The sequence below is a fragment of the Atractosteus spatula genome, chromosome 8 (assembly GCF_055471065.1).
Source record: "Atractosteus spatula isolate fAtrSpa1 chromosome 8, fAtrSpa1.hap1, whole genome shotgun sequence".
In the NCBI taxonomy this organism is placed as follows: Eukaryota; Metazoa; Chordata; class Actinopteri; order Semionotiformes; family Lepisosteidae; genus Atractosteus; species Atractosteus spatula.
In genome coordinates, this window is record NC_142713.1 from 31,788,497 (window position 1) to 31,811,477 (window position 22,981).

General features: G+C 37.8%; 1 protein-coding gene across 1 annotated transcript in view; it reads right to left on the minus strand.

Moving 5' to 3' along the window:
- dusp16 (dual specificity phosphatase 16) overlaps positions 1-20,690 on the minus strand; it is a 35,402-nt gene extending 14,712 nt beyond the window's left edge. Inside the window, exons 1-3 of the mRNA XM_088923674.1 lie at positions 20,496-20,690; positions 3,190-3,857; positions 899-1,037 (exon numbers count right to left, since the gene is read on the minus strand). Coding sequence (XP_088779800.1) covers positions 899-1,037; positions 3,190-3,420 — 370 coding nt within the window. The 5' untranslated portion in view covers positions 3,421-3,857; positions 20,496-20,690. The remainder of the gene's footprint in view (positions 1-898; positions 1,038-3,189; positions 3,858-20,495) is intronic.
- Positions 20,691-22,981: the final 2,291 nt, after the last annotated feature.

Genomic DNA, 22,981 nt, shown 5'->3' on the forward strand with positions numbered 1-22,981 from the left:
TGTATAATGAAATCTTGAAACTTATGACAGTTGTACTATATATGACAATATGAAAGGTAAAATACCATCATGTAGTGTGTAACCTGCTGTATACTGAAATCATATAATGTACTAGCCCAGTATGACTTTATGTTCATATTTATATAAGAAGGTTTATATAACTGGCAGACTTTTTGTAAAGATTGGATATATAATAAATGTAATCTGTAGGCGTTTCAGCAGAAAGTGATTACATGTGTAATAGTTCTGCTTTAACACATGTAATCCTGAGTTTGTAAAAGACAAAAAGAGGAATTAAGACAGTATACTGCAATAGTGCAAAGCCATGTTTTTTTTCTTTAAAAGTCCATATGCAGTCTCTACCGTTGTTATGGGAAGGAAAATCATTTTCAGAAGCAATCCATATAGAAACCAGTATTCTGCATATTTTAAAGAAAATGGTGAGAATTAGAACACTGCACCATATCTTAAATTCATTAACCAGGATTATTAAATTCAACCTTCAATGCTTTTCTTGGGACATCTCAGCTACAGCTTATGTGCGATTATAACTAAGCAATCTTTCTGTTTCTTTCCTAATAAGACATGAGTGTGGCACAGCACCTGGAGCTCATCCACATCAGTTAAGGGACTGGGACTCTCAGTGAGAAAGAAAAGGCTAATGTGTTGTTTAATGATGGAACTACAACAGTCCGCAGGAAAATCAGCTGAAGAGATCAACCTCACTTTCTCGTACTGCCTCACATTATTTAATGTCTGCACTAGTCCGTCTCTAGAACTGTAAAGCCTTCCGGTACAACGACTGTCAAAGTGCGGCTTTTTAAAAGCACCTCCCAGTGCAGATGGCACACAGAGGTACAGCAATTCCCTGCACTGGGTGGATGTGGGCAGTGCCTACCGGTGAGGAGGTGGACCGAGTGGAAGCTCTTCTCCAGCTTTGCCAGCAGGACAGTGAGGAAGGCCTCAGAGGAAAGAGATGCCACGTTTGCCGAGCTCTGGTCGTACACCACCACCTCCTGACTGCTGTCCACCTCCAGCTGAAACAGACAACACAGTCACGGTCCAGCACAGGGAAGGACAGTCGTTCCGCCCCTCTCGCACTGCGACTGGGAGCTACAACACTGGCAGCTGTTAGGCCTAACCACAATAAAAATGTCTTTTAAAAATGTCTAAAAGCATCCTACTGAAGAATATTTTCTAATATACACACATTTGATGATTTCCTGAGCAAAACAGATCCTTATAAAAATAGTTTGTGTAAAAAGTGGCAACAACAAGCCTGAATTTGTACAATAAACTTTACAATACAAAACTGTACAAAAAAGGATTCTAAGGATTCAATGGGAAGTCACTGGATTCAGGAAATAACACTCCAGCTAATAATAATTATTAACAATAATAATCCAGCTACATGTACGTCAGTTTTATTCCAGGCACTGGAATGTGAAAGACAGGACAACACTGCCGTAGAAGAGAAAATGATACTTGGGGGTAAGAGTTTCTAGTATATCCTACTCTTAAATTAAAGTGTCTCTACTCTACACTCTTGTGTCTCTGGTTCATAAAGTTTATTTCTACACTGTATATTATGTAGATACAAGCTCTTCACTTGCACGTCAGTTAACCAGACAACCAAAAGAACAAGTGACTATGGATTTTAGAATTATTTAAAATGTCCCCTCAAACAGATTAGCTTTTTACACTTCGCAGACATCATAACATTTAGTAAATGTTTATTCTGTGGTAGATCAACTGGAAAACTATCATTTTTCAAATTTAGATTAACAACAGATAATTTTATAATCAGAAACATAATATTAAATACACATGGCAGTACCAGCAACGTAAATTAAAGTAAGCACCAGCAGCAACAGTATAAATCATCATCAAAGAATTCTGGTAGATAGTTCGCTTTCGTTTAACTAAGGCCCAGCAAAATTCATGGGTGAATCAGAAAAAACTAACCACTCCAATATTACACAGCTGAATAAAAAATATGTACATTACATTACTGACTCAAAATAATGTATTTCATATTAGTAATGGCTATTCTACAATGAACAATGTAACATTAATGTATGTACCTCCGACATATAAAATCAGTAATAAAGCTGAAAGAGCTAAATTCAATTTAACCCATTTGTCTACTCTAATAGTACCCCCCAAAAGACACTAAAACACCACAAAACTTTAAACCATTTTAAATATTCAGAAAACGCAAAGCAAGCAGACATAATTCTTAAAGAAACTGAAGTTTTGTAAAATGTTTAAATACATGTTGAGGCCTACTTTTGTTAAGATATTCTGTAAAATCCGTAGGAATCCATTTCACAATCAATCAGATTCAATCTGACGTCATTGGAGTGTATTTTGCAATTGTTCATTACTTCACTAGATCAAGCTCATTGGGCTGAGTCCCTTGAAATTTCAAACTGAAAACCAATTTGCTAGTGAGGGTGTTCTAACTCATCTGATAACTTTGCACAGTCTCACAAATTACTGCAAGATATTTGTATTTGTATCACTTGCATCATTTTACAAGTATATTCTTTTGCAAGCCTTGTGCTTCCAGGTTAGGATCTAGGTGACCTGCAACCCCTACAAGGAATAGGTGACAGTGATAATATCTCATGATGGATGGATTCAATGTCTGCTCCTGCTGATTGCCCCTATTTCTGTGTAACTGTAAGTAAAAATATCCAATTTCTGTAATACTGCTATGCAGAGTTTAGTATGTGGAAGGGGTTAGTTTAAGTAATGCTGCATACACCTCTCAGTAACCTCCCATAATATGGAGAGAATGAGTGTTCTTTTCAAATGAAACTACTAAATGATCACATGGCTTTGCCAAAACTACTGTACCACTAAGCAGTCCAAGTTTTCTTCTGGAAAGCTGGAGACGGGATCAGGAATGCCATCTCTTGCAGGAAACTTTGTCCTGTATGGTACTTTGAAGGATACATAATGAATATCTTAAACTGCAAAACTGGTTTTTCGTCGACAGTATTTCTTAAGCACAAGAAAGCCCAGGTATGCAGCATTACTACACGTTACATGTGGTGTTTTGGAAGTATGAACCTCAGGATTTACAGTACTCTTGAGGACTGGTGTGGCTGCATGGTGAGACTGCACCCCTTGCTCATTACTCAGCCAGGACAGTACAGGACAGAAGGGCGGCCGGTGACCCACCTTCTTCTTGGCAGAGTGCTGAATGAGCTCCGTGATCAAGACTTTGTCTTGCTGCAGCCTCCTCTTCATGAGCTTGGAGGAGTTGATGTTGACCGCCTCCAGGATGTGGGAGGTGTTGTACTCCACGAAAGGGCGACTATCAATCAGCAGCACCTTGTCTGCCCCGCTCTCCAGCAGGGCCACCAGGCTCTCAGCCCCCATGTCCTGCACTCCGCTGCGCTGCTCCGACATGGCGAACCCGCAGTGGCGTCTCCTGACCGCCCCTCTTCGCGCTCTCTCCTCTCGCACTCGCTGGCCTGCTCTCCGAGTCCACGGCAGTGACGTAACTAGAAGAGTCCTCCAGAGATGAACTGCTTCATTGTGGCAGCGACGGATGATGTCATCCTGGTAGTGCTTGGCAGATGAAAAGCTGATCCCATTTGTAAAGAAAAGCCTGGCTCACTCAAAGAAAACTCTACCCTTTTATGTGTCCGTGCTTAAATACAGGGTCTTTGCCAAACGGCAAGCTGCATCCACTACGTTTAATTCACTGGAAGATAGCTTGCAGTTGGGGGAAACTCTTTCACACCATTGCACAATTGAGACAAAAGATGCTTTTTCCCGGGCAGTGTAGGGATTACATCATTCTTTACTTTTATTTCTTCGGTTCTTCATGCTTAAGGACTTATCTGAAAAAGGTAAAAAAAAAACATAGCCATTTAGTTTAAATTAACAATAAACTGAAGACATAAGGCATTTCTTCACCCAACAAAGCTTTCAGAAACAGACCTTAGATTGTTCAGGCTAATTGCAATAATTTCAGTGAACTTTGACCTTTCTGCAGCACCTAGTGAAGGTAAAGATTGGTTTAAAGGCATTGCTACAAGGAAGCCTTGGATTGAAATTAGCCAAACTGCTGAGAAGCCAAACATACTGGCTCAGATCTATCCACTACAAAGCATTACATCTGAATGATAAAAGCTTGGGTGAGTTTTTCAAAAGAAAGGATATTTCAGTATTTCATTCTGCTTTAGTAGGGCCTTGGGCATAGGAATGGTAGGTACAAGACAAAGTAGCTAATTCACTTTCAGTAATTTACCGTACAAAATAAGCTAACGCAGCAGTTAATGCACTGAAGAAATCACGTCCTTTACAAATTTCCGTAAGCTTCTAATCACACGTCAAGCAGCCTCAAACTAAAAAAGGGCAATATGATTTAGGAAATAGTAAAAATCACCACTTTCCATGATGTAACACAGCAACCGTTCCTTCTTCAGACTCAAAGGGGAAGGTGTGAAATGTATGACTACTAAACTTTACTTCCCATTAGACTCTCACAGCAGCAGCTGGCTCAGTAAAAAAAAACTCTGGAAATTCCCAGACATGCTGTAAAACGAGTAGTTGAAGTAATGAACAGCATGGCTGAATTTCCCCAAAACAAGTCCATTCACAACCGACCACACACAACAGACTGCTAAAACAAAATGTAGGAACATGTGACATTAGCCAAAGGGGATGAACGCGATCCTCTACATTTTTTGCATGAAACATACAAGATTTCTCACCATTTTTACGTTTTGTAATCTACTTTATTATATTTTTAAACTACACCTGGGATTTATTAAAAGCCTGCGGTCTGTATTTTTCTTTCAGAAAATAAACTGCTACATTGGTAAATGTTTAATCTGTACTATCATAAATATTTAGGAGACATGCAAGTAACGTAAGACACGATAGACCTGCAAGTGCAAGAATGGTCACATTAGCAATGGAAATTATGTAAATTAACACCATAGACACAATCAAATTAGCAAAGCAACAATGATTTTCAGTTCTAGAATCACTAGAAAAACATACTGATGTACAGTATTGTGAAGTACTTGCAATAAACTAGGTCACCACATCTATTTGATCTTCTAAATTTCAATATAGTTAAAAGTACAGTTTACAATGACTTACAAAAAAGACGTAATACATTCAAAATATCTCCAGCAGTGTTCTCAAGGGAAATAAAGGCAATGTGCAAACACAAAAATGCAAATTATTTTTAAAGTAATTTTCAAAATGCAGTGTAACCTGCTAAAATGTAAGCTCCATATATACAGAAGCTATGAAAACTGGATTCATCTAGCAGCCAGCAACTACTGTACAGACCAACTCAGCTGAAAAAGTCAACAGGAACGCTTCTGTCACCTCAGTTTAAAACATCACAACCCTTTTGGACAGATTCTGAAAGCGAGTGTCTTCACTCTTCTTTCTAAAAGCAATTATGTCCTTTACGTTAGCAGCTGTCATTGCCTTCAGTACAGCAATCACTGCCTGCAATTCAGAAGTGGTTTCCAAGTACCCTATCTGACAGCTCGGCAGGTGCCCAGGTGCCTGAGGTCAGAGTTAAAGCAGGCTACCAAGAAAACTGCCTTCAGATTAAGCATGCACTTAAACATAATTCACATGGAGAAAATTTAATGGACTCTGTTTTGTCTACTCAATTGCAGCAAACATCTAAAGATGCACATTTAGGAGGATAGTTTTGTAGAAACCGAAACTTTAACTTTGCAATCCCACTTGGCTTCCTTAATATTGATAAAAAGCAAGCCTGATTATACTTTCAGAACTGTGCAAGCAGAAATCAAAAAAGAGCCTTTTAAATACAACATATCCCAGGACAAGAACCCAAAGGTTATCAAAGACATATACAACCCTGTTTTGCACTTGCCAAGTTTACACTAACAGCATTTTCAGAATTGCAAGATAACTTCCGAGCAACAACAGTCCCCAGGGAGTACAGGCTAACAAGGACAATTAAACTTGAGGCTTCGCACAGCAAATACACAGTGATACTTCTCCACTGCAGACGATCGAAAACTAGACTGAGCTCCTCAACATTACTTTTGATTATGGTCTGCTTTCTTTGCATTTTAAAATCAACCAAGTAGATATCATATACTAATGCCCTTACAATGTACAGGAAATAGTTTTGCAGAGTGAACAGTTGAACAGTTTCAAGCTGTTCTGTGCATTTATGTTCAAACTATTTAGTGTATGCAGTTTCATCTTTGAATGTAAAAGGGTTCACATATTTTTCTTCTCCTACTGCGGTCTAGCTACTGCCACTTGCCTGTTCCCATTCTCCTTTATAGATTTAATGTTCATCTCAAGCATTTGTTGGATAAGACAACAGATTATAAACAGCAAAAATACCTGAGTGAATACTCATGTCTTATAGGAAGAGCCCTTCAGGTCACATTTTTTAAGCGAGATGAGAAGTAATGAGACTGTAACCTTTAGTCTTGAAAGACACACTGCACAGAACACAAACCAGAGGCAGACTAGAAAATTAAATTAGCAAACAGTAGAGATTACCAGCAAAGAAATGGGAAATTAATACCAAACAACTGTGCAATCCTGGAACTGAGCACATAACTTAAACATGGAAGGTCTTTATATTGTGTTATGAATACCACATTAAAACGATGATACAGAAATGTAGAGTTCCTACACAGAACACATGCAATGCTTCTCCCTGAAAATACTATTTTCAAACCACTATTTCCAAAGCTACTTGTGAGAAGTACAGTAATCAGTATTCACTACAGGCAACCCAGACAGCACTGCATTCAATTAACTGTGCTGATTCTGTATCTGTGACTGCTCCCCATATTATCTTGACAAATCAGCGCCTCTTCTGGACAGTACTGTGCACGTAGCATAACTGCACTCTGTAAAACATAAGTGTGATTCAGCCAGAGAAACTGAAGAATCTTCCACTTGTGGCTAGTTTGGGAGGACATACTAGCAATGCCTATTTAGCTTTACTGTACATCTCTTTTAGGGGTGTGTGGCCCTATCTGCCATATCAGATCAAAGATGGGTCAACAAGCATGTCAGCAGTCCACCAATTTCAGATGTTAAAGTTTTTCGCTTGCATCTTTTCAGATTCCTCAGGAACATTTATCTTAAATTTGACAAGAGTAACCAACCATAACTGTGACCTTCAAGTATGAGCCAGAGATGACCACCCTTGTTTTCCACATAAGTTTATCCAGTTGTTTTCCATTTGTTTTTGGTTCTTAGAATCCTACATCTTTCTAGATCTTTGTATGAATGAAAATTAACTTTTTATAATCAGCTACACAAAACGTGATGGAAATCTTCAGAGGTTGTTCCTACTTAAATAAATGTACTTGAATTCAGACTTGTGGTCTTGGTCTAAATGATGAGCATTTAAAAGAAAAATATAAACTTTAAAGTTGCTATTTGGAAACAAGATTAATTTTCACGTTATTACAGCATACCACAGATGGCTTGAATTAATCATGTTCTACACATTTTCCATTGGTGTCAATAAGATTTCACAGGCAAATGTTAATGTTACAGAAAAAATTGCCTATATGTGCCTGTAATATTCTATTGGAAGTTATAAAGTCATCATCTTTTCATTTCTATGCACAGAAAGGGCTTTAAAGCATACTAAGGGAAAACTGTTCCTGAGTCATCATAGGAGTGTTATGGGTTACAGTCAGCCACCTGTGAGAAATAATATTTCAGCAGCTCTTTTGTGATGTATACATTATAAAGAAGAACACTTGTTCATAGTTAGTCAATATCACTTCAGGATATCTTGGATCTAAGCAGTTGTCAAAATCTTAAATTAATCTGAACATCAATGAAGAAAACTCCACATATTTATGATACAGTGGATATAAAAGGTCTACACACCCTTATTGAAATTGCAGGTTTTTCTGATGTAAAGCCAGAAATCAAGATAAATCATGTCAGTCATTTTTCCCATCTTTAATGTGACCTTGCAACCAACAAAATTCAAGAGAAAAACAAATAATAGGAAAAATAATTGAAATTAAAAATCTTACAACACCCTGGTTGCATAAGTGTGCACACACCCTCAACTAATACTTTGTGGGAGCACCTTTTGCATTTATTACAGCAGTAAGTCTTTGTGAATAAGTCTCTATCAACTTTGCACACCTGTACCTGCAATTTTATTCTACTCTTCCTTGCAAAAAAGTTCGAGCGCCTTCAAATTGCCAGGGGATCTCCTGTGCACAGCCCTCTTTAGGTCATTCCACCAGTTTTCTATGGGATTGAGGTCTGGGATCTGACTGGGCCATGCCAAGACTTTGATCTTCCTTTTCTGAAGCCATTCCTTGGTTGACTTGGATGTGTGCTTTAGGTCGTTATCATTTTGAAAGGTGAAATTCCTCTTCATCTTCAGCTTTCTGACAGGGGTCAGCAGGTTTTGTGCCAAAATATCTTGATATTTGGAGCTAGTCATTATCCCATCTATCTTGACTAGAGCCCCTGTCCCTGCTGAAGAGAAGCAGCCCAAAAGCATGATGTTGCCACCGTCATGCTTCACAGTAGGCATGGTGTTCTTTGGATGATGAGCTGTGTTGTCTTTGCGCCAAACATCTCTCTTAGGATTAAGGCCAAAAGGTTCAACCTTTGTCTCATCAGACCATAAGACTTTTTCCCACATGTTTTAGGGTGATTGAATGTGTTTTTTGCAACATTTAGATGGGTTTGGATGTTCTTTTTTGTGAGAAATGGCTTCCATCTTGCCACCTTACCCCATAGCCCAGACATGTGCAGAATACGGGAGACTGTTGTCACATGCAAGGAGTGACCAGTACCTGCCAGAACTTCCTGCAGCTCCTTCAATGTTACTGTAGGCCTCTTGGTGGCCTCCCTGATAAGTTTTCTCCTTGTCCTGTCATCAACTTTGGAAGGTCATCCTGATCTTAACAATGTCCCTGTGTCTCCACTTACTAATGATAGTCTTCACAGTGCTCCATGGTACATCCAATGCCTTTGATATTCTTTTCTACCCCTCTCCTGATCGGTCATTTTTAACAATATGATCCTACAGATGTTTTGTCAGCTCCTTGTGGACCATAGCTATTCCAGTAGGATGCAACCACGAAAGTTTCAAGGAAACCCTAGAGGAACAGCTGATTTCTATCTGGGGTTAATCAGAATCACTTTCATTGATAGCAGGTGTATGCTACTTACCTTTGGACAGGATTTTGAATGTGATTGGTTAACTCTGAACACAGCTACAGCCCCCATTATAAAAGGTGTGCACACTTATGCAACCAGGGTGTTGTAGGTTTTTTAATTTCAATTATTTTTCCTAATAACTATCCATTTGTTTTTCTCTTGAATTTTGTTGGTTGCAAGGTCACATTAAAGATGGAAAAATGTCTACATGATTTATCTTGATTTCTGGCTTTACATCAGAAAAACCTGCAATTTCAATAAGGATGTGTAGACTTATATCCACTGTATATAGTTAACTCGGATCCTGGCAAGTCAAACTCATTACTGTACCAGACGTATACGTATACAGAACTGAATTACATCAAAACCACTTAGTCGAAATAGACCTCTATCATTTCAGTTACTTAACATTTAGACTGAAGTGATTCTGTAAAAGGAAAATTATGTCAGTTACGACATACAAATTATGTGACCTTTTCACTAACAGCATTCCAACATAAATTCCAAATTTATCTCTGTACACAAAAAACATATTCATTTTTCCTTTTTAACGACAACAATTTCTCTGACAATATTTTTCTTACATCCATGTCACTGGAGCAATACTATATTCTTCATGCAATGCAACCAGTGCTACATGACCTATGTAACCTATGAAAATTAAAATAACCTATGTAACAATGGGTAGTAAATTATAAGTCCTATTACTCTCAAAGCACGTACTGTATATCACATCCCTTCATACATCTCTAATATGTACTGAATGATATGTCAAAAATACAGATACAACACACAGCAGCTTTTGAACATTCCTGCATTTTAAAGTGTACCCAGCACACAACTTAATCAGTAATATTCTTGTTTCATTCTTACAGACATGCTAGATTATGAGGCTTGAGCTTTTGCATTCCCATGTGTGCTGGATGTATCATTTTTGAGGGACAGGATTACTTTGTTGAAATCTGTCCTAACAAATGGATGGTAATGGGAGAGCTTATTTGTTCATATCATTTTCAATTGAGCAGAGGACCTAGAAACACACAATATTTTTTTAAGGTGGGGGGTGGGGGGTGGAAGGCTACATACCAGACAGCCTAATTCAGAAACAACGAGTGGGAAATGATTTCTGCTCTAACATCTTGCAATACTTTACCATTTGTTTCTATATTCGGCATTTTACTAATGATTAAAGTGTGAGTCTTTTGTGATAGTTTCTATCCTCTCTATCTTAGACATGCACAGAGCTTCCTAAATCATTTTGGGTGTGCCCTTTCAGATACATGGATTTTTCAAATAATTTTAAACTATTTATCCCGGTTAAAGTATCCATGGACATTCCTATTGATCAATTAGACATAACTTCAAAGTATTTTGATTATATAATATGTTAAACTGTGCAGGAAGCACAGCTGATAGCACTGACACAACAAAACACTACTTTTCAAGTGTTTCAATAAAAGGTATGGAAGATTCCTCAGTGTTTCCATGTGACTACCTGCAGATAGAAATGTAACTTCTCCACATATGCACTACAGCAAATGGTACTACAACATGATTAATAGTTGCAAACATCTTGCAGTTGTTAACACAATAAAGAGCTTTGCATTTCAGTGTTTAAGATGCAAGACTCCTACATTTCTTTTTCTAGTTTCACACTAGCTGTGTATTTACTGTACACATCTGGCTGTGTGTGCACTTAACATTTTGAATTAATGGGAAAGGTAATATTTTAATATGAATGAGTTAACAAACATGCCAGAAATGAGAATGCAAAAGGAGAACCATCCTAATGACAATTTTTTCCGTTCATACAATCTGTTGCTTCAAATTATGGCCCTAACAATTTTGCAAGTTTGCAAAGTTACTTTTCCCAGTGGGTTTTCCATGGTTTTGCTGAGCTTTTCTGTTTTCACAACAGTACACATTAAACAAAACCTTTGGCGTTGTTCCATGGTCCATGACTGTTCATACACAAAATACTGATCCTTTACAACAACTGAAGATAATAGACTATTACATTTTTCAAAAATAAGAAACAAAAGCACACACAAAGCTATTTTACTAAGAGTAGTTGCTATTTTCTGGATCACCCACACTGTCTACTGACAAAAAAAGCAGACTTAAATGGCAAGGTTAAGAAATTATTTTGTGTAATTAAAAGGATTTGCCAGAAAAAGAGGCATCTTCCAGATGAAAAAACAGAAAACTATCGCTTGAACCCATAACGCATGCAAGCCATGGTAGTTTAATTATTTTTATGAAAAAAAAAAAATGGAATATTGGGAAATTACTTTGTGGCTAGAAACATCAGACACTTAAGCTGATTTGAACCTAGGCACTGTAACTGCTCTGGTCACTACAGACAGTAAACACCAGCAATTAGTTTAAATATAGGTAATATATTAACAGTTAACTCTGTGCAATTGAACAGATGGGCACAAAGTACAAAAAATGACTCGTCTACACTGTACCACACTGTATGTTGATTTGTCATAGAATTACAAGCACTGGAACGCAGGAGTCCTAACGTGTGCTTATTTCGAGTTATTTCAGTTTCAAAACTATCATCAATTTCAAGATGCAATTTAACCAAAACGTTCTTTCTCAGTGTCCTATAAGGAGTTCAGTTGTGGACATGCCCACTGAGACTCAGGGGGCTATGAAGCTGACCAGAAATGTTATGAAAAACTCAAACAAACAATTTATCATTGTCTAATTGAAGCATAACAGCCCGACACATTAGAACACTTAAGCATATCAATCGGTTTTTCATAAATGAAACATCTCCTTTACTCTTCAAGAGTGACATTTGTTCATGGGTTGCTACTGGATGCCTCATCTCAATTACAACGAGTCCCAGGTAAGCCTTTGTTAGCCTTGATTGCACAACCACGATACAACTGTGCATGCATGCGTACAGTCCTGAGAACAAAGGCCAAGGATAGCAGCAGCAATCTGTTTTCAAATATGATTTAACACATGCAGGCTTACAAGTGAATGACAATCAAACAATGGGTAACGTTAAAATATACTTCACAATCATTCCAACTGCATGTTTAACTTGTGAGATACATTAAGACAAATTCATGGCAAAAGAGAGTTTTAGTCATCCCGCCTATTGTACAGGCATAGCTTACCTACAATTAGGCCGCTTTCTTGTAGAAAACAAGAAAACTTGTAGACAGCAGCTAAGCATCCTGGCTTTGTTGTGGTTAACGGACAATATATTTGAATTATTATGATACATAAGGGAACCAAGCCATTCTTTAGGAATTTAACCCTTAGAGTAACAATTTTATACGATTATTTTTTACTTGTTTATGCATAATTTTTTTTTCAGGAAAACTGTGTTTTACATTCGTACAACTCTAATGCAAAAATGTTCAACACAATAAAAGGCCGTTCCCTGCCTTTTGGCTTTGAAGCCAAGAACCTTCTTATAGGAACATTTCCTTTATGTTCTGTGATCTCTCTTGTGACTAAACCAGTCTGTTTCTTTTCTCTCTTAGCATAAACTTCTCTGCTTTACCATATTTGCTGAGGACTGAAACAGTAAATCAAGAGAATAATTTAAAAAAATAAATAATCAGTTGCCTATTTCGCTCTGTAAAACCGGTTAGTTCAAACACAGAGGTCATGAAAGTGTGGATGTTCCTAACGATACTTGGATTGTTTGTTTAGGATTACTGGCTCAAAAACATACAGCTATTTATTCTCAGAAGTGGATACACGTGCATAAATGCATGACCTCCTGTTTAAGAATTATGTCTTTAGTGCACTATACATTTTATTAAACGTTGTACTAAACGGTATAAATGCTGCTCTTTTTTTAAAACAAATTTTCTAAACTTTATGTTGGATGTATTAGTATACAACATAGTTTAGGTGGAATACAGTAATAGTTGAGTGGGATATTTATTGTAATGACACAAAAAAACTAACATCTCTCCTAAAAACGGACAGATAAATGAAAAGAGAGCATCTTCCCCAGGTTACCTGAATATAAAACTTTCTATTTTTTTTCTGGCGGAAGCAACTGCTACGGTTATAAAACAAGTAAATGTCAACAGCCAGCGCATCAGATAACTTACAGCAGGTTAATAGATAATAGACAGTGGATTAATATATTATATATAACAGGACTTTGCTCATTTACATGCATCAGGAGATCTCCAAAATGTATTAAAAAAAGAAATGAATCAATACAACACTTCAGACCATAATTAAAAAAACACAAGAGAGTCATTAAAATCACAAAGAAAACACTGTTCAACATCATTTGTTTTTTTTCTACACGCTGGAACTATGCAGCATTTCAAGCCTTAAACTCCAGAAGAGCTCATTCCAAGTCCTGCCTGGAACATCTCGTTTTTGCAGTGCTTTCCTTGCCTCAAACCCACTCAGGGACTCCGAATAATTAGGTTGGCATTACCCTTTACAGACGGATCAAGTGTGCTATTCTGTTTTTTTTTTTCTGCTATTGATTAAACTGAACAAATCATGCTCTCTAAAAACAATTTAATTTATCTTGGCTGAAGTCATGGAGATGATGAATACAAATGACAGAGCAAATGGAGCTTGACTAATGCAGGAATGGAAAGCATTTGTGACCCAAAAGAAGCATCACATGACACACTTATTTAGAAGCACAGCTTCGAGAGTCTTCATATACTGCACCTTACAGAAATGATGCTCGTGTTCAAAAAAATACTTGGCAAATACAAAATAATAACAATGTTCACCACCTCACTATTTATTCATACAGTAAATACTGTATAATCTTTCGATTTTTGCCGAGGAGAAATCTAACTACGGAAAAAAATAGGCTTGGGTTTTCCTTCCTAGCAATTGGAAAATGTAGGAAGTAAAAACACAGTAACCCAGAACAGTATCAGCGGGAGAGCTCAGTAAAACAGAATAAAAGAAACTGTTTATGCATGTTTAAGTAACAAGTCATGTTAAGCAAGTAGTCTGAAAACATTTCGGTCATGACTGTATTTGATTTTAATTGGTTCCCTGTTGAGGTTTCCTAAAAACTTTATTTTTCTTTACTCATAGTGTAATGTAATGTCGTTTACTCAGGTTTTTCACTGTTGGACTATGTTTCAGAAAAAAAATAATACATTATGCAGCATTTTTGTTTAATCCTACCTGCCACTTCAAGGCAAACAAATCTCTGGGCTGTAACTGTCTGGCAGTCTTGCATGTGCTAGCATGGAGAACAAATAAATGTACGGACAGGAGACTGCAATACTTGTCATGACAGAAAGCTGTCTAGTGAAATGAAGAAGAAACTGCTGGAAGTGCCAAAAATTCACAATATAATTCATACCCGTTTATAATTATATTTCAATGGAATGCTCTTGAAGATCTAACATGTGCCTTGTTCTGCCGATGTATTTGGCTTGTTGTCCTTTCCTAAAGAGGGTACAGTGACTAATAGATGATGAGGCTTGCTAGCCAAAGAAAATCCCAAGACTTTTACAAATCCACGCAGCAGGGTGACAACATAAAACCTCCCTTTAAAAGCTAATTTTAAGTAACAAAACATAAAGAACAAAGAATAGATTACGATAAGCAGTATTAGGTTCTCTTCTCTAGAACAAACTAAAAAAATGATTTCTCTAGCTGCAAGAGGAAACCTGTTAAATGATAGACTATTCACCAGTACAACTGTGATGTGTCATTATATTAAAATGTATGGTAATGTAATCTTATAGATCCCTTAGTCAACAGAAGCACAGCTACAATTAAACTGCTGAATACAAGGGGAGTTTTAAAATCTGCAGGGATCACTGGTTCAGGCCTAGGCTATCAAATGACAGTGACCAGGATTTCCTAGGGTTGCATAGATTTTAAATAAAGCAGAACACTCTTAGCTTTTGGTGCAACAGTGTCAGCTGGGACTTTCCAGGTGCCTATAATCTTGCAGTGACATCAGCGAGAAACACACCCCTCTTCCAATATGCACTGACTTCCCTTGAAGACAATCTGGACTGTGAGGTGCATCAAAGGATGAACAGATTTAACTGGATTCAACATGTCTTCATGTCCTCTTACTCCCTGTGCAGCCATAAAAGCTGAGGCAAAAGTAATTGACAAATCCAAATCAAAAGAATAAAATGTAGACCTAAACCATAGGCCAAGTGTACAAAAACCCATTACTTTACACCAGATCCTTAAAGACCTGGTTAGCTATTAGGGTTCAAATTACTTCCAATCACTCCACAGAAACAGTCCTCAGCCAATTCCCCCGTCTGTCGATTCATAAATTATGCTCCTATGTGACACCTGATATCTTCTAACTAGCCAAGGTAGTAGAGAAAAGCTCTTGCCAATCTGTCGCACACCATTTCTGAAACTCTTCCAGTTACTGAGTGGCCCCTACCATGTCCTTGTTCAAATCTGAACCAAACACACATCTGTTAGTTATGGCCTTGCCTTAGCCCAATACCTACTGTATGTTGGACCTACTGTCACATTCTGTTCTTACATTTATGCATTTGTCTTATCAGTATTCATCTATATAGTTAAGACCAGATTGTGATGAAAACTAAAACTTTAACCCTCCTCTCAACTCCAAATTCCTACCTCGTTCCTTAATGGTAGATTTCCAAACTGCAGACTGATAGATGGTATAAGTCTCTGGAGAACAGAAGAATTCTACAGTGATATGACTGGAACATGCAGATCAGTTGATGTTTAGACCTGATCAGGACAAAAGTACTGTGACCTTTTCGTAAACCACGTTCACACAATATAAACAAAATCAATACAACACATTTTACATCCACATTTTCCATGAAAACCTCAGTGGGCACATACACAGTGTTACTTACATTTTTAAATAGAGATTAGACAGGTTTGTTTATTTGTTGACTGGGCTCATGTGATTGCATAAAGAACACCAAATGCTCAGGGTGTGGTATTGGTCTGTTTAGTTTAAATGTCCAAAATCATTTAGTCAGGAATCTGTTCAAATACTGTAGCTGTTCAGTGGTTTAAATGGTTTTAATTAATGCAACAACATTAACCTGATGCATTACCACACCCTGTCTGAGTAACTTGCTATCACCATGTTTGAAGACAGCCTGTCAATGACAGAAAATACCTAGAGAACAAGATGTTCCATTTTAACAACTAAGAGACTAATCCAGAGAAACCAGGATCCCAGCACTGTGACGCACAGACCACATCCGGGAAGCACATGAAACACCAGGAAAAAAAGCTCTAGGATGCCTGTGGGCCACTCAGGAGTAACAGTGACAGAAGACTGACAAAATCGCCTCCTTCTGTGAGAACATCGGAGATGGTGGTAGAGAGAGTGGTGGAGTGTTTCATTCACTGATGAATGCTGTTGTTACGTTTTCCCAGAATTGATGGTGACCAGGAGTGTTGAGAAGTAATTCTGGGCATTTTGCTGACCTTTGCACTGCTCAAGCAAATTGAGAGAGTTTAATGTGGGGAGAAATCTCCTTTAACACAAGGACATCTGTGGTGTACACCGAGGTCAACATTACTGCAACATTACCGACAAGGTCCTTGAGCCAACAGCATTCCCTTCCCACCATCCAATTCTGAAGAGTACGTAAATGTTTTCTGCAATAAAATAAAAAAACTACAAGGTGCTAGGATAACAATAGCATGACTTCAAGAAAACATGTCAAGGTTTTGCAGTGGCCAGCTTTTTCTCCTGAGCTGAGTCCAGCAGAAACTCTGTGGGACCAACTCATCAACACCCTAAACAGGAGACAGCCGTAACAGGCCAACCTTGGCCAGATGGCTTCATCTGCACAGTGGTGCAAAACCCCACAGCAGTTTGTCCAGGTGCTGTTCAAGCCTATGTGTCTGTTCTCCCAGGTCATACCTAACAAGAGGCTTTGCAATGTTTTCATTTAGTGTTCCATGACCCATCCTGACAGCTTATGATTTGCTGTGATTTTGTTTGAAATCTATGTTGATAATAATAGCTTACACTTATATAGCACTTTTTCTGGACACTCCACTCAAATCACTTTACAGGTAATGGGGACTCCCCTCCACCAATGTGCAGCATCCACCTGGATGATGCGACGGCAGCCATAGTGCGCCAGAACGCTCACCACACATCACCTATCAGTGGGGAGGAGAGCAGAGTAATGAAGCCAATTCATAGATGGGGATTATTAGGATGGCATGACTGGTATAGGCCAATGCGAAATTTGGCCAGGACTCCAGGGTAACACCCCTATTCTTTTTGAGAAACGCCCTGCGATTTTCAACAATTTTATGTCTAATCTAAGGACGGCATCTTTTTTACAGCATAGTGTTGCCATCACTATACTGTGGCATTAGGACCCACACAGACAGCAGGGTGAGCGCCCCCTACCGGCCCCACTAACTCCTCTTCCAGCAGCAGCCTTAGTTTTTCCCAGGAGGTCTCCTAGCCAGGTACTGACCAGGCTCACGCCTGCTGAGCTTCAGTGGGTTGCCAGTTGTGAGTTGCAGGGTCATATGCTATAGCTGCTGGCTATGTTTACAATATTTGAATTACACTGACCACTACTTCTTTTTTTATATACAACCTTTTCTAGAAGTGTTTTGTATTGTAAACATGCCTGTGTGTGACAGGACCGAACAAGACAAGCATGAGACAACAGCATGGAGACCAAGACAGCTGGAGGTCTCATTCTCATTGTAGGCCTTCGTACACCAGAAGAGCCACTGACATTTCACAGGTGGTGCTTTACATCTTCCTCAGCCGTTCCCGAGTAAGCAGGATGCAGGAATCCCACCAGACACTACACAACTACACAGTACCTGATGTGACCACAGGACTGAAGTAGTCTTTACACTTTCCTTTAAATGTTTTCATTTAAAAAATCATTTTTTTTCTCATGATTTATAAAACTGGGAATATTAAAAGTAACTTGCAGCTTTAACTGTGTCATATGTTAATATTATCCATTGTAAAGTCCATTAAGATTTGTTGCTGTACTACTGTATGTGTATGTTAGCATAGATAGTACTTTGTATAATACTAACATACTTCCTTTATCATCATCCCTTTCATTCAACTTTAATGTGCCCTGTTATATGCATTTACTTCAAAATGTTTTGTGGAAAAAAATATCATGACAGAGGAGGAGTATAAATTATAAGGCATTACAAAGAAGGGCATTGTGGTAAAAATTAAAGAAATCACTACAGTCAAGAAATGCAGAATAGCTTTCATCTGATTAAGAAGTAACAAGTATGTGGAATAATTTTATTTTTACCAATAAAGCAGGTGTATAACTCAATGTGCTAATTCAGAGAGATGACTTGGAATGAAAATGCAAAACCACCGGTCAACCTCTGAAATTGTTTTCTGTTATCTCAAGACGTTCATGCTTAAGCACGAAATGATTAATGCTTTAATGACTAAACATGACCTCACAAAACATCCCCATTGTGGTTCTCCTAGACCACAGTTGGTCACATTTGGGCAGAAGTTCACCCAAGGGTATTACTTAAGTACAGACAGTAACACAACTTTAACACAAAATATTTATGACAGCAGTTGAATGCAAACACATTCAATACTAAATAATCGCATTCATGTAAAATAACAACTTGTCCACAAGCAGGTGCATCACAAAATGAAATACCATAATTCCCAAACATTCTGGTATTACACCATGTAGTATTCTGAACTTTAAAGGACAATATCGACCATCCCTGAGAAAAACTGCTTGTGAGTTTTTCCACCTTTTGTTTTTTTTTCACATTTATAGGATTAAAATTTAACACCCGAAAGTGCTGTCACAAAACTGGGATCCTCTATTTCAAGCTCTGTTTTATTAAGTACACAAGAGCATGAAAATGTTTCTGCTCACAAACTCTGAGCACTTCAAATGAGCAAACTTAATGAGATGCCTTTCTGTCCTGACAGAGTAAGAGGGTCGGTCGATCTCTGGTAATGGCTTAGTTGCAACTCTTGTTGAAGTAAGGTTTCACAATGCCTTTACTTAAAACTTTCCAGAGTAAAATATTAAATCCATCTTCAGCAAAGAAGACCTGTTCTTTTTACGTCTATAGTGAACACTACCTCTTCACTGTTCATCATGTCAATAAAGAGCTCATAGAGTTGTACAGTATGTTAGACACATATTGTGGAGTTCACAGAGGAAAATATATCGATAATATATTGGTCTCAATATCTTATAATTGCCAAGCAACTATGAAAAAGTATGTAAAAGGACAGAAGGAGAAAAATAATCTTGCACATCAATTCCATAATCTACTTTACAAAAACTCTCAGACTATTGCATACATACAGAACATGAAATCAAAGTTGGCATTAAATCTGCAACTTATGTTTACAGTATACCTATCCACAATCACACCCAACACGTATTCTGATAAAACATACGACAGTGTTTGAGAGTAGAAGCATAATAAAGTTCAAAATATGTAAATCAGTGATTACATTAAGTCCACAAGATTTACATCAAAAGAAAAAGAATGTAGAGACAAAAAAAAGAAGGGCAACAGAAGATTATTAACATACAATTAATAAACTGAAACTGCAATCGTTGCTAAATGCTTGAACCTCACACGTTACGCTTGCAATACCAAATTCATTAGAACAACAGTGATAGAAAATAACTATCTTAGCCAAAAAAATATTTTCTAATAACATGTGGTTAGGTTCTAAACTTTAGGGGACACACAGATTTTACGGACCTTTCCAGAATAATCATCCGGGAGAGCAGAAACCTGACAGTGTACCTACACTCCACAGCGAGTTACAGTACATCTATCCCACTGCTGAGGAGTCTCTCAATCTTAAAAAAGCGCATTTAATATGACTTCGTTATACTTATTTTAAGATGTCTGTGTATGAATGTACTATGTACAATTTATTTTTAAAAGTTTAACAGTCATTTGAGATATTTTCACATATTCGCCTACGTTATCTTATTATTTGTCAAATGTCATTATCGAAGCTATTCTTCTTGTTGTGTAACTAAGTCATCTTCGATTGACTCTCTACGAAGTTACTTTTAACCTCAAAAGAAAAAAAAACATGATCGAAAACGTTACGTGGGATAAATTACACACAATGTACTTTACGCAAATTGCGTATGCGCGCAATATTACATACCCGAAGTTTCGAAGCTACTTAAAATAAATAACATCAAGTAACAAACTTTTGTACTACATATTTCATTTTTTGGCTACTAAAACAGGTCAGTTCAGCTTTCATCACTTATCCCAGACACATGTGAAACACTTGCAAGGCCCGGCAGTAAATTTGTCATTTTAAGTCATTTTTGGAAACTTACTGTGTCGGGAACAACAGCTAGATTGTCCATTGCCACATTGTGTCCTCTTTCATAAAATTAATGTTAACTAGTTGTCGTTTCCTTTACAGAAACAAACCAAAAAAGTAAAAAAAATATATAACGAAAAGAAAAAAACGAAACTTCACTGGACACTAAACTTCAACCAAAGATGAGGTCATTGGGATAAAAATAAAAGGATGGCGTCATTTGAAACCAATCCCACTTCGAATGAACCGAAATCCTTAAAGGTACAGGAACCAAATTTAATTTACTGAAGCGTATGTAATATGCTCGAGACAGTACCCCTTTAAAGGACCAAACGAGAAACCATGGAGTCAAATACATTTGTCGCCTTGTATGTCAATACTACAGTTTTTTGTTAATCACGCTTGTGGTTTTAATTCGTGTATTGTTTAACATTTGGTATCTCAAGAGCTGGGTGGTGGGTGGAGAAAGCCTCGAAGCCCCAGTACAATCAAGGCAGTATTCAAATGACCTGCTAACTCGCTCAGTGACTAAACTGCCTGGGAATTTTTCCAGTTTTTGCGCCGTGTTGTTAACCCCTTGATTACCATTCCCAGTCTCTGCCATGTGTAGGTGTTTATTACAGGCGTAAATTTTGACAAAACCTCAGATAAATAAATTAGATACAAAATAAAGAGAATGAAAATAATAACTTGAACAAAAATGGTAATGTGCTCTAAAACCCTCACAAAACTATAATGAGCCATCCCTCCCTCCCACTATAATGAGCCATCCAGCCTACTGTACCTGTTCAATAGGTGTAGCACACTCATCTGCTGTGGATTCCTAATATAGCCTGAGAAGAAACATTCGATGTTTTGAATCAAAACACTTTTAATATATTCTGTTTTTATTTTGATAGCCAGTCCTCTGTGATTCTTTTTTGTATTTTCACTCATTTGTCCCTTTAATTTTTGTTTTAGCCCTCTGTTTATCTAGAGACATAACCTACAGTATCAGGACCAACGGTAAATTTTGAAGGGATTAAAACTAATATCTAATATAATCAATTCTTAATAATAACTAATATAACTAATAATACTTTCTTTCTTCCCATTGATTTTCAAGTCTTCCAGTAACTAAATGTTTTAAATTAAATCCTCTTGAACTTTTGTAAAAGTACGTGGTTGTTTTTTGTTATCCTATGAAGTGATCATGGTAATCTATCAATTTTTCTTCCATTTGTTTCCCTGTCTATGTCATTTATACCAGAACACCCAATCATAAAAGCTATTTCATGTAGTACAATTTATAGCAAGGTGTATTTAATGGTTAGTTCTAACATTTCTAATAATCACTTGATACTGTGTGGTCCCCTGGACAACTGCATTATTATTTCTTTCTATCAAGTTATTGTCAAATACCTTTGTGGCATTAGGCAGCAATGTTATCACCTTCCAGCCTGACAGTATCAGGCCTCAAAAGCTAAACAAGGCTGAGCCTAGTTGGTGAGAAGATGAGATACCTCCAAAGAAAACCAGTACGTAGGTGTAAAGGCTCAACCGTACACCCTTGAAGAAGTTCCATACCACAGTCATCTTCCTGGATTCAAAACAGGGACTGATAACAATCTTCTTACTACGAATTCTCTTCTAATTCAGCATTTCCCATGTTATATTTACACTGTAGTTCATGTTATTACTACCTGGATGCAAAACCCTGCACTTGTTGTGTTATCTAAATGTTATCTGCCATGTGTTTGCCCAGTTTGAAACCTACTTGAATCTCATTTGTTCCAATGAAAGCCAGCCTGTTGTTATCCTTTATGTTAAGCACATTGGGATAATGTAGGATCAAAAGTCCTATGAAATGCAAAGAATTACCATCACTACTTTTTATTCTTTTATTATACCAGATAAGTCTATTGAGACGTTAAAATGATGGACATAAAAGCCAACACTTACATCTGACAGTGGCTAAGCCCGCCACAATGTCTATCAGAGACAGGACTCTTCAGAAGGAATACTCTCCAGCTTTCTATAAAATCCATAACCCTAGACTATCAGCAGGAGAAAAGCAGGCTTATCATGGAACTGAGAGAGTCCAGCAACCAGACAATTAGAGGTGTCAATGTCCTGGTGCATACTGGAAGAGGCTGGAGGGCACAAGATGAAGTGCAGAAGGCAGTGAACAGGCTGCAACATCTGGAGGTGGGTGGCTCAATCCAAACAGGTCAACCAGGACTAAGTAGACAGCCTCTTCGCCTGTGGTCCAAAGCCAACAGAAAGGAGCGGAAAGAGATGCTGGTCATGGAGTTGATAATCATGGAAGAGGAGAGATGGAGAGTGAAAGCAGTGTCACAAGGACAGCAGGGAAGCTAAGTGGAAGAGTGTGGTGAACAGGAAAATCAGCTGGAGGGGCACATGGAAAGTCCCACAAGCAGGCCTCATCTTCCTGATCAGGGCGACCTATGACACCTTGCACCAAGAACCTCCACCAATGGTACGGGATGGGAGAGCCTG